The sequence below is a fragment of the Pinus tabuliformis genome, chromosome 8 (genome assembly GCF_031772625.1).
Source record: "Pinus tabuliformis cultivar Carrire ecotype Pingquan chromosome 8, CPIR1, whole genome shotgun sequence".
Lineage (NCBI taxonomy): Eukaryota > Viridiplantae > Streptophyta > Pinopsida > Pinales > Pinaceae > Pinus > Pinus tabuliformis.
In genome coordinates this window covers 1,119,310,261-1,119,326,222 of record NC_142294.1, presented here as the reverse complement: position 1 = coordinate 1,119,326,222, position 15,962 = coordinate 1,119,310,261, and the positions used below count along the sequence as shown (strand labels likewise).

General features: G+C 38.7%; 1 protein-coding gene across 2 annotated transcripts in view; it reads right to left on the bottom strand.

The window, feature by feature from the left end:
* LOC149239261 (uncharacterized) overlaps positions 1-15,962 on the bottom strand; it is a 147,799-nt gene that overhangs the window by 80,570 nt on the left and 51,267 nt on the right. Inside the window, exons 2-4 of one of the 2 annotated variants that reach the window (XM_089373373.1) lie at positions 8,169-8,242; positions 6,774-6,926; positions 6,271-6,672 (exon numbers count right to left, since the gene is read on the bottom strand). In XM_089373373.1, coding sequence (XP_089229499.1) covers positions 6,271-6,672; positions 6,774-6,926; positions 8,169-8,226 — 613 coding nt within the window. In that variant the 5' untranslated portion in view covers positions 8,227-8,242. The remainder of the gene's footprint in view (positions 1-6,270; positions 6,673-6,773; positions 6,927-8,168; positions 8,243-15,962) is intronic. The other variant, XM_089373372.1, reaches the window with a different exon arrangement.

Here is a 15,962-nt window from a genome sequence, read left to right as displayed (position 1 = left end):
TATAACATGATTGGGTCTCATGATTAAGAGACTTGAATTTCTTTTTAATAATAATATCATAAAGAGGATAATAGTAATAATAATAATAATATTGATGATTAAGTTAAAAATTAAACAATTGAGATTGATTAAGGACAAGTTAAGGGATTTTCCATCATATATATGATTACGAATTGATGGAAGGTGATTTACTATTTTTGGAAAGTCATGGTTGCAAAGATAGACATGACTTTCTATTTTTAGAAAGTCACTTTAAAAAGGTCAGAAATGTAATTTTATTTAAGGAAATTTGTCCCATAGCTGCCAATTTTCAGCAATTAACTATGGAAACCATCACACAAGGGGATGTTAGAGGCACTCATGATTTGATAGAGGAGCCTTGGGTGATAGTGGAGCATGAGGAGCATCTAGATGAACTAGCACTTGCAGAGGGGTATGTCCCAACGGTTTCTGATTGTGCATCCATGAGTTGTGGAGACAAGTATATTTCAGATGAGGATACATCTATCTGGGATCCAGGTTCAGATGACATAAGTGGAGTGGATACTGGAAGCCTACGTTGGCATTAGGATTTAGGTGGGGCTTTCCATCATATATCAGAGGTGCAGGATGACTATGGCATTGACGAGGTGGTTAACCCAATGACCAGGCACACAAATTCCTTCACACTTAATCAAAGAAACGATCAGCGCTAGCGGCGAGTTGGTTTGACAAGGTAGTGGGTAGGCTCCGGGTGATGTCTAGGCACATTATCCGTGTATGGGATTGTAGAGTGATCAGCGTGCCCCAGCAGGAGTTATCTGGATGTAATGGCATTAGTATGCCACCAGGCAGGGCATTGTATGGATATGATGTTCTCCCTTTGATGTACTAGGCACAAGGGCCACCGAGGATCAAGACAACAATGACACCCCCACTAGCATGTGACGAGCTATGTCACTCAAATTTACCAGGGCAAATTAGGAGTGAATCGCATCACAGTGGATTCACTAGTGGGGTGATGGATACAACAGTATATGTCGGATACCAAACGATACAGGGTGTTATATTAACAAGCGGTGGTATCTGATGGTGTATATGTTGAGAAATCTAGGGCATAGCAATTGGATGATTTCTCTTCTAATGATAACTGCTTGTGAATGCTTTTTACTTCTTTAGATTAGGATCTTCTCTTTACTTAGATTATTACAGTGTTCTTCTTCATCAAACAGCTACCAATGCATAAACAATAAAGAGACAAGAGACAAAATGTAGGCGATCAGCCAGGGCCAAAACCTCTCCAACTTGAGAGGAAAAACCCAAAAGAATTCTTCTTCTTATAGAGACTTCAATTAACAAATATCAGTACCAAGACCCTTGACCTATTTACCTCTCCAAGACCAAGTCACAAGACCTCTTAGTTTAACCTCTTCTTCCTTGAGTCAACAATGGTCAAATTGCTTGCTTCTTCCTCCTTCTCGGTTATCTTTCAAATCTCACCTTCTTGGATCAGACCTACAACCCTCGGCCTCTTCAGGAAACCCTAGTTGCAGCACGTGTGATGTATGTTGACCTACTTTCACACCTTGTTACCACTTCACTTTGATGGTGAGACTTCCTTCTATACTTTGGCTTGATGAATGTTATATCTTCTCCTTTGATTCAGCTTCTAGGGTGACCTTACTAGCCTCAGCCCTTCTCTGCAGTAGATAGTACTAGATTCTTGCACGTGTGGAGGTGATAGCGCAAAAACAAATCAGAAAATGGATCAGTTGTCTTCCCCTTTCCTTCGCTTGGTGATGAGGCTTCCTCTTGTGTTCTTCGCACTTCTTCTTAGTTCAGATTGCTTGACCGAATTCTTGTCTCCAAATGAAGGTCGAGTTGCCTATATATAGTGGTCAGTGCATCCAAAATAAGTCGACTTGAACTGGTGCCTAGGCTAGCATGTCCTACTAGCAACATCTTTAAGCTGACTTCAAGGAGGTGCTTGAGCTTGGTCTTGGCGGGTCTTTTAATGACTCATATACATATGTAACATGCCCAATAAGGGTCTTTCGTACATGACATTGACTCAATTGACTTTATGACATGATGACTAATCCTAAAGGCTCACAATGGGAGCCTTTACTAAATATAAAATTCCTTGAGCATGAAACCCATGAGTCAAGCATTACAAAGTAATTTTATTTTTCTTCTTTACATCAATTACATAAAATCATAATTACACATGTCATTATGAAGACCAAACCTAGTTACACTTTTCAACAGTATAGAGATATGTCGCGGTGTGCATTGGTATGCAAAGGAGCACAGGGATGCATGGTTATATGCAATAGTGTATGGTGTTTCACAGCGGGATCTTGGAGCATTGCTTCCGAGGAGACCGGATGACTGGGACGTCAGGCATACCACGGAGTCTAGCTTACCTAGGACCAATGAGTGGACGGATGAGCATCAAGGAGCATTGCATTCCTTGAAGATTGATCTTCAACTAGAATATCACTTGATCAAAGTTGAAGAGCAGGCTACTCGTAGGATTTCCCTTGGGTATCTGTATGGGTTCTTGATCGTGCCCTTAAGATGAATCCATGCCCCTATCATTTTCCAGTATGACATATTGATGCAGAAGCTTTTGTTGTTGTTATTTGATGCTCTCATCACATATAGTAGGACACATGGGGGTCACTTAAGACAGTTGGGTGAGACATAGTGCAGCGTGGACAAGAGAGTGACTTCCCAGTGGAGGCATATGGTTGAAGCGGAAGTTGACAGATGCAAGATCAGGGATGGTGTGACCTACCGCAGAGGCAACATATGTTCTGCCTCTAAGTACACATTAGGGGAGATGATCAGGAAAGAGTTGCATGACACACCTTTGGCATGACATTTCGAGGCATTGTACGAGCATGGGGCACAATGGACGACAAACCTCTTTTATAGGAAGGCGTGTGGGCTCCAAGCAGTAATTGGGTACATCATCAAGAGATGGGATAGCAGAGTTCACTATGTGATATGGCGAGAGCAGGGCAATTTAACATGCGCTAGATCGATTCATAATACATGGTGTCCGTCTATTGGTTACAGACAAGGATTAGGAAGAAGGCACGGATGGGCGCCAATAGTTAGCAGTACTTCGCCAAAGTAGTCAGTTATGATCAGAGTGGTGCAACGGCAGCATGGTAGTCTCCTTTTGAGACCAACATGGGGTCTTTGCATTACAGGTCTCAACAGCTTAGCTACCATTATGGGTGAGCTGCTCTTTATAGGGGAAGATCACTTAGATCTTCCATTGGACTTCAGTTTGTTGAAGGGCATTTCACTTCTCAGTGATTCGCTGATGGCATCAGAGGTGACAGTGGTTGGTATATGTGGGCAAGGACACTTTTCAGCAGCAGTTGGATTGTACTTCCAGGTGTTCACTCTTGAGGTGCATGAGGTTCATTTTTCGACAGAGTAGCTTCTCAAGGAGATAACCGAGATTTTGCATTTTCGAGATGCTCTACTTATTGGCAGTATGTAGATGGCCTTTGGTATCTATGCCATGTTGGGGAGTGTGTGGGGAGACGAATGCTTCATGATGATCAAGATGGTTTGGGATCCTAATATTACTTTGGATCAGTTTGTGGAGCGGCAGCATGCGGTGACATTGCTTGAGGACAAACAATTATGGGGAGGGGAGACTATAATGTCCCCAAATTTTGGATTACATGGTGAGGTGGTTAGGAGGGTTTTCCAAAGCTTGGTTCAGCCCAGTCATAGGAGCAGGATTACTCTAGTGGGCCCGGAGGGTTTTAGAAGAGTTTTATGTGTCCGACTGGGATCACTTACCATATTTCATCCTCGAGATCAATATCGCACGGTTTGCTCCTAATTCCGTTGCATTCCAACGATTTACATAAAACGAGGTTATTAACTGACCTATTTTAATTAATTACACTTAAGGTGTTGTTTTGGATCGATTACTTGGAGAAACACCTTAGTGTAATAGCTCGTTGAAATCGGGGCAAAAAGATCAAAAGTGTAGGATGATGAAAAGGAGCTTTGGGTCGCCAATGTGACCACAGAGGCAAATTAAGCATTTTCCGGCATTAAAAGTGGCTTTAATAGTTTATAAAAGTCACTTTATTAAATAAAGGAAGGAAAAGTGATTTTAAATATTTGATTGGAGGGAAAATATAAGTGAGTTACCAAAATGGAAATGAGAGGGTCTCTCCTCATTCGTTCACTTGTGTTTTTGAAAAAAGAGCTCTTGGACAGAGTTTTGGAAGAAGAAGCTTAGGGTTTGGAAACCCTAGCCACTATAGCTAGTTTCAGTGTTAAAACTATACACTCTAACTGGTTCAAGGAGTGAAGTTACTCATATTTCACCATTTGGATTTAAAGGAGAAAAAGATTTGTTGGAGATGTTGAGGTAGAAAAGTGTTACCATTTGATTTTATGTTCTTATTTGGTACTTTCAATCTCATCTTTGCAGGCTGAAGAGAACCACGAGTCGCTGGAAGAAGGTCAAAACCCATCATTAAGAGGAGGTCGAACTGTGCTAAAGTGGCCTGTGTGTTACTGAGCTTGTCTCTGGTCGAGTTTCCAGTCAAAAAGGATGTCGAAATCATACCCAGCTCAAGGGCCAAGTTGCTGCTCATTCTCTCGCCAAGTTTGACTGCTGTACAGGGTCAAAATACCAAGGAAATAAGCTTGAGTTTCTCTGCTGCATTTTTGTTGGAGTCTGGGCTAGTGTCTTTTGCTGGTGCGAGTTGGACACGGCCAAGATTTGTTGCTTGCTTGGCTGTACATGTTGCTTGAGGGAGTATCTCCTATGCAGAGGCTTTTTGCTACCCACAAAGGCCACGAACCTTGTCATTTCTGGGCTATTACATGAGGGTAAATGTTGCTGGTCCTGTATATTAGCTTTTAAACATTTCTGGGCAGCTTGACAGTTAAATGCATGTAATACATATCAGCTAGAGACTTGCTAGACTGAATGTGTAGCCACACCTTGGAATTCTGGAATGTTACTTTGATACCTGGGTAGCGTATTTATCAATCAAAGTGCTGGGAAGTTTCTTCAAGTAGACTGATATATATATATATATATACCCATTACTGTTGATAGCCACTCAATCCCAGGTTCAATCCTTCTGATCTGTTCACTGTGTATTCAATTTCTTTTTATGAATAAGGCTGTTCTGCGGATGTTATTATCATGTATCAGTAATGTGTTCAATTATGGATTTGATATAAGTATAAATATGTTTTGAAGCCTGTTGGCACATGTTGAAGCATTGTTTAGACTGTTATGAAAAACAAAAATTATGAAAATCACCTACAGTGTGTTCATCATGAAATGTTTGACCAAATCTCCCAAAGACAACATACCAAGTACACTCAGAAAATGTTGGTATAACAGTGGTATTGTTACAAAGGAATTCTACACTTTTGCCTTGTATACAGGCATCATTGAGACTCTGGATCACAGGGTCTCCTTCGTAGTGGATGAAACAGCCAGCTCCGGGTTCAGGGGGAAAGTAATTAGAGTTGTTTTGGCTCTGGTTCACTTTCTAGAATGGAGGGGCACCATCATACTAGCCATTGTGCACCCTGCAAAATACTAAATAGCAGATCCAACAGGTTCAAAGGAGACTCGTGCTTCAATCAGAGGATCTCCAAGCAATAATTTCTTACCTAAAAAACAGAGTGTCTTCTCAGCTTGTAGATCAGCTAGTCAGGAATGCAGAACTGGAGGAAAGGGTGGCCATTCAAGGCAAGCAAATTGAGAAGCTTACTGCTGACCATAACATGCAGTTTCAGTTGATTTGGGTTTGGCAAGGCATTATTATTTAGTGGTCTCTCCTCCAAAAGTTTCTACTGGATGCGTCAAAGCAGCTGTTGATGAGAAAGAAACAGTTACCAAGGGGAGATGGATTATAAGAATGCAGTTCTGGAACCCAATGCAGATGCCAGACAGGAGGCCCATAGTGGGCATGCTTTTTGTTAAAAAAATCAGTTTTTTTATGTTTTACGAAATAGCACTCTTAGTAGGCCAGTATATTAAGCTATATAGTTGCAAGCTTTTTGATTTTGTGGAAAAAACTGTTGAGCAGCTCAGTTGGCTGGTGATCTCTACAGATTTTTGGTTATTTTTCAATACCTTGTTTCAAACTTTCTCCATCTAGATTGTATTATTATGCTGTATGGTGCAATCACAGATTTCCTTTAATACAATTACTATCCATTTCAGGTTTTGAAAAAACTTCTATAATGCTATTATGGAACAAGTAACGTAATAACACTTACTATCAATTCCCAGCTGATTCACAGCGTTGACAAATTGTTGATGGAGCTCTACAGACCAGACCACCCGTGGTTTCTTTGAGGCAGATGGATCGTCATTGTCCTCTTCTCCATCATCTTCCTCCTCCTTGGCTTCCTTCCTCTTTTTTAGAAGTTTCCAATTACCATCTGTTCCTTCATTTACTGAGGAAGCATAATCAACATCATCAGATCCTTTTCTATGCCTATCATTGTCTTCAAAACTACCAGAAAGATCAAAATCCTTTGGCTCATTCCTTTTTTTTCTAATGACATGCTGCCATATGTTTTTAAGTTCCTCTAGGCGTATAGGTTTTATCAAGTAATCACAAGCCCCATGCTTGATTCCTTTCATAACTGTACTTGTTCCTCCATCTGCTGACATCACTGCACCTCACATACCAAGTTAATAATTGAAGATTCCCTGAAAGGATGAACAGAGAACAGATTGATACCTATTTGCATGAAAATATTTAAGTTGTACTTACTGATGACCGGCAAGTCCATCTCCAGTCCAACTTGCTCAAGGAGCTTGAAGCCATCCATATCTGGCATATAAACATCACTTATGACAAGGTCAAACGCACCTTTGTTCTCTCGAAGCATTGATAATGCAGCTGTAGCACGACAACATGTTGTAACTGCAAAGGAAAATAAAGTATCAATTTAAGTATCAAATCATTATGCCCTGCAAACACGACAACATAGAAAATACCATATGTGCAGCGACTAATAATAAAATATGTATCAAGTTGTTAACCCAATTGTGAACTTTGAAGAGATAGGTCAAATTATCTTAAGCAATAGTAAATGAAACATAAGACAAACAGAGAGATTGAATCATTTGTTTTAGCTCAACATTTAAAACCAATATTTCAAGTGTAATTTCTTGAGTTACATGACTTTCTAATGTCCAAACTAGATTTACTAGACAGCTAAAGGCAGCTGATCCCTGTGCAAGTGTCAGTCAGGCCCTGGCTTTTGAGCCTGAGAATAGGTTACTTGATCAGTAAGCAACATTTATACTAATAAAAAGTGTGTATATTTGATTTAAAAATGCTTCAATGTTTTTCTTTAAGTTCTCAAACGTGAGATTTTAATTACACCATCTTTAACAAACACAAGAAATCACACTCTTGAGGATCTACTTCAAGAAAACAAGCATCACAAATATTTGGCGGTAGTTTTAAATCCAAAATTCTCTTTTTTCCTTCTTGGGTCCTCTTAAATCGTCTCATATAAATCCTAAACCACATACCTTTCTAAAGTTCCAAACTACTAGTAGACAGTTGAAGTTGCTCATTCTTAAACAAGTCCACCGCAGGCCCCAGCGTTTGTTGCTTTCAGTCAAATAAGCATGTTTGAAGTTAATAAAGTTTGTCTTTAGTTAATTAAAAAAGGCATCTATTTCTACATGGATATTATGGCAGGCCATTAACAAATCACAAATGTGTGGCCATTCAGTAGTTGATAGAAACCCCACTGCATTATGTGTATGGCATGCCCATTTGAACCTGATGTTGCTACCATTTTTCAGTTCAAGTGGTGCTTCTAGGCTATAACTTAAATGTTGTTTTTCCAGCTGAATTAAAAATTTACGAGATACATCAAAATTTCTAAAGATTTCACTAAACAACTGCAGCTTCAAAATTGCACATGGAACCTTGACAGTGCAAGGACAAAATTCTCCATAGAATTCCCAAAACATTAACGATATGGTAAATTGTCAAACAAACCAACCTATGTGCAAAGATCTGCATTTCATATCTCTTACACAGACCTACATAATGCATATTCATTCCTCAACACCAGACACAAGGAATTCAACCCTTGGTTTACAATGTTGCCAATGTAGAGATTTTACAATTCTTGAGATGGATTACCTCGACTGTGATAAGTAGCAGCAGCCAATGCAGAGATGCAGTAATGAATTGAGGCCATTGCTGAAGGAAAAAAACTGCATACAAGTAGGGTTTTGCATCAAGGGATAAATAGGGAAAGGCACTTCATATTTAACACAAATGGAAACAATGCCAAAAAACCAGCTGGACATTGAACTGAATTCAAACAGAAGAAACTACGTATATGATCACAACATGGCAGCTTTTACTTTGTTGTTAGAAATAGAAGAAAGATTTTAATAGATTTGTATATCCTATATAGTATTCACCATCAAGAAGTTAAGAAAGACAGCTTTTAGGTCTTCAAGCTTTTATTACAGCAAGTTCCTCTCCGCTGATGAGGTCAATCTTCAGTTTAAATCTCTTTCATTAGTATGCCAAGATTCTTTATCAGTTTAGTCAAATCCATCATGTATCTATCTAAACATGCAAAGACATTTGTAAGTTGGATATTTATTACAGAAATGCATCTTTTTGCTGAGGAAAAATCATTAATGACAGCAAACGTAGCAGTACACTGATCCAGCATGGAAGTTTAGAGACACAAGTAGTACTTGAACTGAGAGGGAGTTTCCTGGAGGTCAGAGAAAATCTCCCGATCATCAGAAAACATAGAGTGATCCAAACAAACAAAAAATTCTCAAGGGAATAATCTTGAACCAAAATCAGGGCCATATGGTCAAGGCACACATATAGATGGAAGACAATAACAGACAGAACATAAAATATTTGTTGATAAAGTTGCATCCTTACATCTCCAACACACACACCATTCATCATATCTAACTTATTTATGGCACCCCTACTTGGTTAGGCAGTTTAACCACCTAACCTCTAACATCAATATTAATATTGTATTGCATTGGTCACATGTTCACCATATATTGTGACATAAACATTAATGGCTCCTAACTTTAATGTTCAACACTGCTACTGCTTTAACAAGAACCAATGCATTCAACCCAAAGAATCCACAATAAACTCAATGATCCCCAAGCACAAGTAGGCTCGTTGCATATTTCAATGAGAAGAAGATTGGATCAAACCATTCTCACCCAACAACTCATGGTCGAGAGAATACCTCACCTTGCCCCCACCTGTCCCACTTTCTCTAGCGGACCTTGGGTCATACATGTCAACGTCCTCTTTGAGATTTTTAAGCACCATATTTATGTATGATACATTTCTCCTTTCTGTCTGTTTTCCTCTTCCTCCCAATAGATTAGGTACTTCCTAACTTTTGTGGAAAAGCCTGCCCTTATATAGTTTCTGCACTTGTTCCAGTGTGGCTGGTTTGAATAGGCTTTTTCTTCTTTTGGCTCTTTCTTTTAAACTCTTCTCCTCCAAGATTTCTTCACCAGATCTAATCTGCATCATTCTTCTAACCCTTTTCGATGTATTCAAGATTTTGCCTAATTATTACTAATGTTTTCCTTCTAATGCAATGAGCTTCCTTTGTTGCCTTCTTATTGAAGGCAGATGTCATTCTCATCATCCCTTTGAGATCATTCGCACTTGATCTCTTATTGACATCTGTCACACCAATTTTATGGAGCCTGTGTTTGACAGAACCCTTGCTAGAGTAGAAGCCAACCCCACATCTTGTGATTAAAGAGGAGTGTGATTTCCGAATGCAGCAATACTTGCATCTTTTTGTTTTTTCATTTTTCTTTTTGCTACCCCAACTAGAGATGGCTTGCATTCTTCATGAGGGAATCATTTGAAAACAAATCTAGATCCATATGTGTCAACCTCAAACAGATTCTTTCAAGATGATCGCATCTTACTTCCCAATTATCTTGTCTGATCAGGGAAACAAGCAACAGGAACAAACCCATGACATTTTAAATTCCAAACCAATGTGACCTTGGTTTCCTAGAAACCCCCTCCCCTAAAAGGTTGATCGGCCTTCTTGGGAGGTTGATCAACCTCCTAAAGACCCACGAGGAGTTGTCATTTCAGGACATAGGACGTACACCACCAAACTAACAAACAAATCAGCTCTAAACAACCTCGAAGTTGAGCTCCCATACTCCAACATAGTACACCTTCAGTTCATTTGAGTAGCTAGGTTTCCATCCATAAATCCTTTCCATAGACTTCCATGCATCATGTTGGGATAGTTGGGCTTCCTCACTCTTATGTTCCCCTCGGGATACCTAGCCAAGTCTTCTCAACCCTAACCACTCCCTAGAGGATATCATCTACCAATGCATTTCCCTTTCACAATTATTGATGATTCCAATGGGGAATTTATACCATGATCCCCTCACTTGTCCTCAATAGCCAGTGCTAGTTCCAACAGTTCTTGACATCCTCTCTTTTGTTCAACACAAAGACTCACTAGTTTCCAACATATTTCTTCCACTTGCACCTTGTTTATATCTTCTCTTAGCTAGACTCGTAGTTTTTTTGTATTTCCCCACTTTTAGTAGTAATCTAGCAGATGCTTTCACATACCCAATTTGTACATACACTAGATGTACTCCTTTAGTCCCATTGACCTACTTTTTTTTGTGTTCATATGTTTGATATTAAAATAAACTATATTATATTATAGGGTCCACCCCCAACTTTTTGTTCAAACAAGTAAGATGTCAAAGGAATACCTCACCATTTCATATAGGTTCTTGGTCACATAAATGTAAAAGGGCTTCAAATACCTCTATCTCCAATTCCTCCAAAATCAACCCAATCCATACTGCTACATTTTAGGGATCAAACAATTAAGACTCAAAGCAGTCTAACCATCAGATGGTTTTACCTTTTTTGTCAAAATCCAAAGATAAAAAATTTCATGAGATTGTGTAATTTTGTTGTTCAAAATGTGTTTTTGCATGCACAAATGGATTCATCATCCTCAAAAACCCTTGGGAAACTTGAAATGTGTAGATCACAAAGCTCAAGCTTACCATTCCAAAAAATCCACACCAGATTTTGGACAAAATCGACCGAAAAATATTATTGGAAAAGGTCACAAGCGTCTCACAGTTAGACTAGGTGATAAAGACCCTCCAAAACATATTTGTCTAAACCAATGAGTTTTTGGCACCAGTTAATATCACATCAAGTATACCACTCATGATGCTTCTAATCCCACAAAACCTTCCAAAAGAAGACAAACAAAAGACTGACCTAACCTTCAAAAGATGGGGACATCCAAATCATTTGTGACACCAAATCCCTTGCATCTTGGGGTCCTTCAAATTGACAAGCAAGAAAACCAAACACAACCTACCAAGCTACCCACACCCTCCGGAGAGGGGTCAAACTAGCAACTATGAAGGCTTAAGCATTCCAAATTATGTCATGTCACTAAAAAGAACATTTTATACAAATTAGCATCTAACACACTCCTCTAAAATCCATTCAATATCAAACATTCATCAATATTCAAGTACCATGCTCTAGGCATCTCCTTCAAGTTATAAAGTGATTTCGTTACTTTGCAAACTAAATTGTTCCTTGTCTTTCACCTCAAACCCCGCAATTGAGTCATATACACCTCATCTTCATAAAGTCCATTCTAAACGCACTCTTCACATCCATTTGGTGGACATTCCAACCAAATTACACTACCAAAGCTAACACCAACCTGATTGTCTTCCAAATATAGGGAAACATCTCAAAATCAATCCCTTTTGGTTGTGAATATCCTTTGCTGCCAACATCACCTTATTTTTCCTTATGGATCCATATGCTATGATCCAAATTATCCAAAACAACATAATAAACACCAAGTACACTAAATATATATGGGAAGCAAGGTTCCCAGGAATAACAATGATGGTAAGTTACACAATAATTGCTAAGATATTAGGAGAAGAAATCGTAATAATCTCAAATAACCATATATAATGAATATAAACATTTTGTATAAATAACTATACTCATCTGCTATAAGTACTATTTCTCGCTCATTACTCACGCAAGCCTAGTTTCAAGACGACCTACTAGTAATTATACAAGTGACAATTTAAATTGGCTAAAGTGCCAAAACATTTCCTCCACTCTTAAAATGCTTCATCCCTAAAGCATAAGATGAAATCCCATTTGTACAATCTTCAACATAAGTTGGTATTGAATTTTCTCCATTCTTGATCATACATCCATCCATTAGACATCTTTATCAGTAATGAGTCATGACCTTTAATTATTTTCCTTCATGTGATTATTCGACCTTTAAATCCACACACCCATAGCCTTTTGAATTTGTTATCATCATTGGTTATTGAGTGAATCTTTATCTATAATTGTCCTTATTTTAATTCAATGAATGTTGATGATCATGTGTCAACTCCCCAAGTAACAACTCCCCAAAGTATTAGCCCTCAAGTAACAACTCCCCAAAGTATTACCTTTGTCCTATATATCAGAGCGCATTTTTTTTTACAATTTTAAACCAAAACTACATTTTTTTACCATTAGAAGTGCAAATTTTTATATATTGGCAGCAGAGTATATTTTTACACAGTAGACAGTGTTTAAGATGCATTCATTGATATCTATTGTTGGAGTAGTCCTCTGTGGAAAAGAGAACTATCCAGAATGGTCAAGGAAGATTAAACACACTCTCCTTTTTAATGAGTTGTGGAAAGGAGTTTGTGTAGGAGAAGGAGATAATGAGCCTGCCAAGCCCACCTCAGATAAGGAGATCGCCATTTGGGAAAACAAGAACAGCAGGCCTATGCCTTGATTGCAGCATCTGTAAATGAAGAGATGAGTCGCCATATTTCACCATTTTCAAATGCTTTTGAAGCCTTACAGAAGTTGAAGGAACTCTATGACTCACGCTCTAAACTTAAAGTTGTCCAATTGATGATTAAATTGTTCAGTCTTGAACTGAAAAATGATGATCCTTTTGCTTGAGCATCAAAAGTAAGATCTATTATGCATGATATCAAAACCAATGGTGTTCAAATAGACATTCCTTTTATAGCTTATGTCAAGGCACTATATCCCACTTATTCAAATTATCTTAATTCATTGCAAGTAAGTGGAAACCTCAAGGAGATAACCTTTGACTCCCTTGAGAAAAAGTTTGCTGAGAGAGAGAAGGCTTTTGGGAAGACAGCAGCCCCTATGCCTTCTGAAGAAGTTGTGTGTCTTGCACATAGAGAGAAGAATCATACTCAAGGTTCTTCTAGAGGAAGAGGTGGGCGAAGAGGAAGAAGAAATTTTAGAGGCAGAGGGGGCAGACATTTCGAAGGAGATAAGTTTGATATTCATTGCATACGTTGCAATAGAGATGGACATGATGCATCCACGTGTAAATTGCCTTGGGACAGAATTGAGCAAGAAAGAAATGAAACCAAAGGTAAAACCCATGACAAAGAGAAAGATAAAGCACCTAAATCTACTCATTATGTTGTGGCACATTGTAATATTGGAGTAACTGAAGACTTGTTTAATGCTTCACTTGCTTCTTGGAAAAATGATTGGTTGCTTGATTCAGGGGCAACTTGCCACATGACTTTTAGAAGAGATTTTTTTGAAGAATTTACTAACAATGTTGATGGAGCAGTGTACTTTGCAGACAAATTAAAACTCAAGCCATCAGGGCTTGGAACCATCAGGCTCAAATTGCCTGGTCTTCCAAACTTTCTTCTACATGATGTTTTATATCTCCCGGAGCTGAGGAGAAACTTGTTGTCCTTGGTCCACATCCGCCAGCAAGGACACTCCATTCATATGTTTGATGGCAAGGTTGAGGTCAGAAAAGCATCAGATCACTCACTTGTCATGACGGGGATAGAAGAAGAAAGACTTCTGAAGCTACAAGGTACCTCTGCTCGTGCACAAAACTTCTCATACAGTTCTCATTATGATGAAGGTACATTTCCATCAAGTCTTTTATGGCATGCTAGATTTGGACACTTGAATTATGACAACCTTCGTATGTTGAAGAAAATTGGTGTTACTGGTTTGCCTACAATTCCTAGGAAACTTAAGCAATGTGATGCTTGTATTCTAGGAAAGCATAGCAAACAATCTTTTCATGAATCACATTCCAGAGCACATGGAAAACTTGAACTCATTCATTCAGACTTGTGTGGCCCAATGCATGTCTCTTCTGCAAATGGAAATAAATATATGATGACATTTATTGATGACTACACAAGAATGTGTTCGGTTTATTTATTGAAGAACAAATCTTATGCTTTTCAAACATTCAATAACTTTCATCCTTGGATTGAAATTGATGCACAATCTCATATTGGCTCTATTCGCACTAATAATGGAAAAGAATACACTTCAAATGAATTTGAAAACTATCGTCACCAGCATGGGATCAAACATCAAACAATTGTGCCTTATAATCCCCAACAGAACGGAGTAGCTGAAAGAATGAATAAGACAATCTTAAATATGGTACGTTCCATGATGTTTTTCAAGAATGTAACATTGATGTTTTGGGTTGATGCAGTTCTATGTGCTGTGTATGTAAAGAATAGATGTCCTTCTAATGCTATTAGAAACAAGACTCCTTATGAAATGTGGTATGACCACATTCCTTCGATAAAGCATCTCAGGGTCTTTGGTTCCACCTGTTATGCCTTGATACCTAAGGAACGGAGAAATAAACTTGGTGCAAGGAGTCGTAATTGTATCTTCTTGGGGTATTCAAATACCTCCAAAGCATATCGTCTCTATGATGAAGTTAATACGAAATTTGTTCTATCTAGAGATGTAATCTTTCTTGAATCTTCGAAGGCTGACAATGTTGAGCAGCAGCTTGATCGCTTGGATAGATTCGTACATGCAAAGTCGTTTCAAGAATTTGATAATCAAATTCCACATCTTGAAGGGGGGATTCCTATACTGGATCAATCTGTGGAATCTTCTTTTGAAGCACTCTCTCCCCCACATGAAGCTCCAACCACTGATGACAATTTCAGTGATGTGATTGACAGAATTAGGAGACTCAACCTTGATTCGGTCCCAACTCAGTCAACTGAGCAGCCTGGGCCATCTCAGAAAGGTCCTCCAAAATGGTTGACAAAGACACTTGAAAGTTTTCATCCTGATGAGGTTGGAAAGACAGGAACAAGAAATTCAACCAGGCAAAATGGAGGTGATGTAGATGATTCTGATTCACCTGTTGATATGGATGTTTCTTATGATTGTGAACTGAATTTGTCTACAGATTTTGAACCAACTTCCTTCAAAGAAGTCGCTTCTCATGATGAATGGAAAGAAGCGATGCAAAAGGAGTATGATGCCTTGATAAAGAATGGCACTTGGAAGTTGGTTGATCCTCCATTGGGAACCAAACCAATTGGCTGCAAGTGGGTCTACAAGAACAAGTATAAAGTTGATGGCTCACTTGACAAGCACAAAGTCAGGTTTGTGGCAAAAAGGTTTTGCACAGAAGGAAGGGGTCGATTATGAGGAGACTTTTGCCCCCACAGCAAAATGGGCTACCATTCGGACACTCTTTGCCTTGGCAACTCAAAACGGTTGGAAAGTCCATCAAATGGATGTAAAAACTGTTTTCTTGAATGGAGATCTGAAAGAGAATGTTTTTATGTCCCAACCAAAAGGATTTGTTGTGAAGGGCCAAGAACACAAAGTATGCAAGCTTGTGAAATCCTTGTATGGCCTCAAGCAAGCACTGCGAGCCTGGTATGAAAACTTAATTGAACATCTTCTGAAACTAAACTTCAAACATTATGATCTTGATGATGCAACTTTGTTTGTCAAGAAAGTTGGCAAAACAGTTGTATATCTTGTGGTGTATGTAGATGATCTTTTGATGATAGGGAACAATGAGAG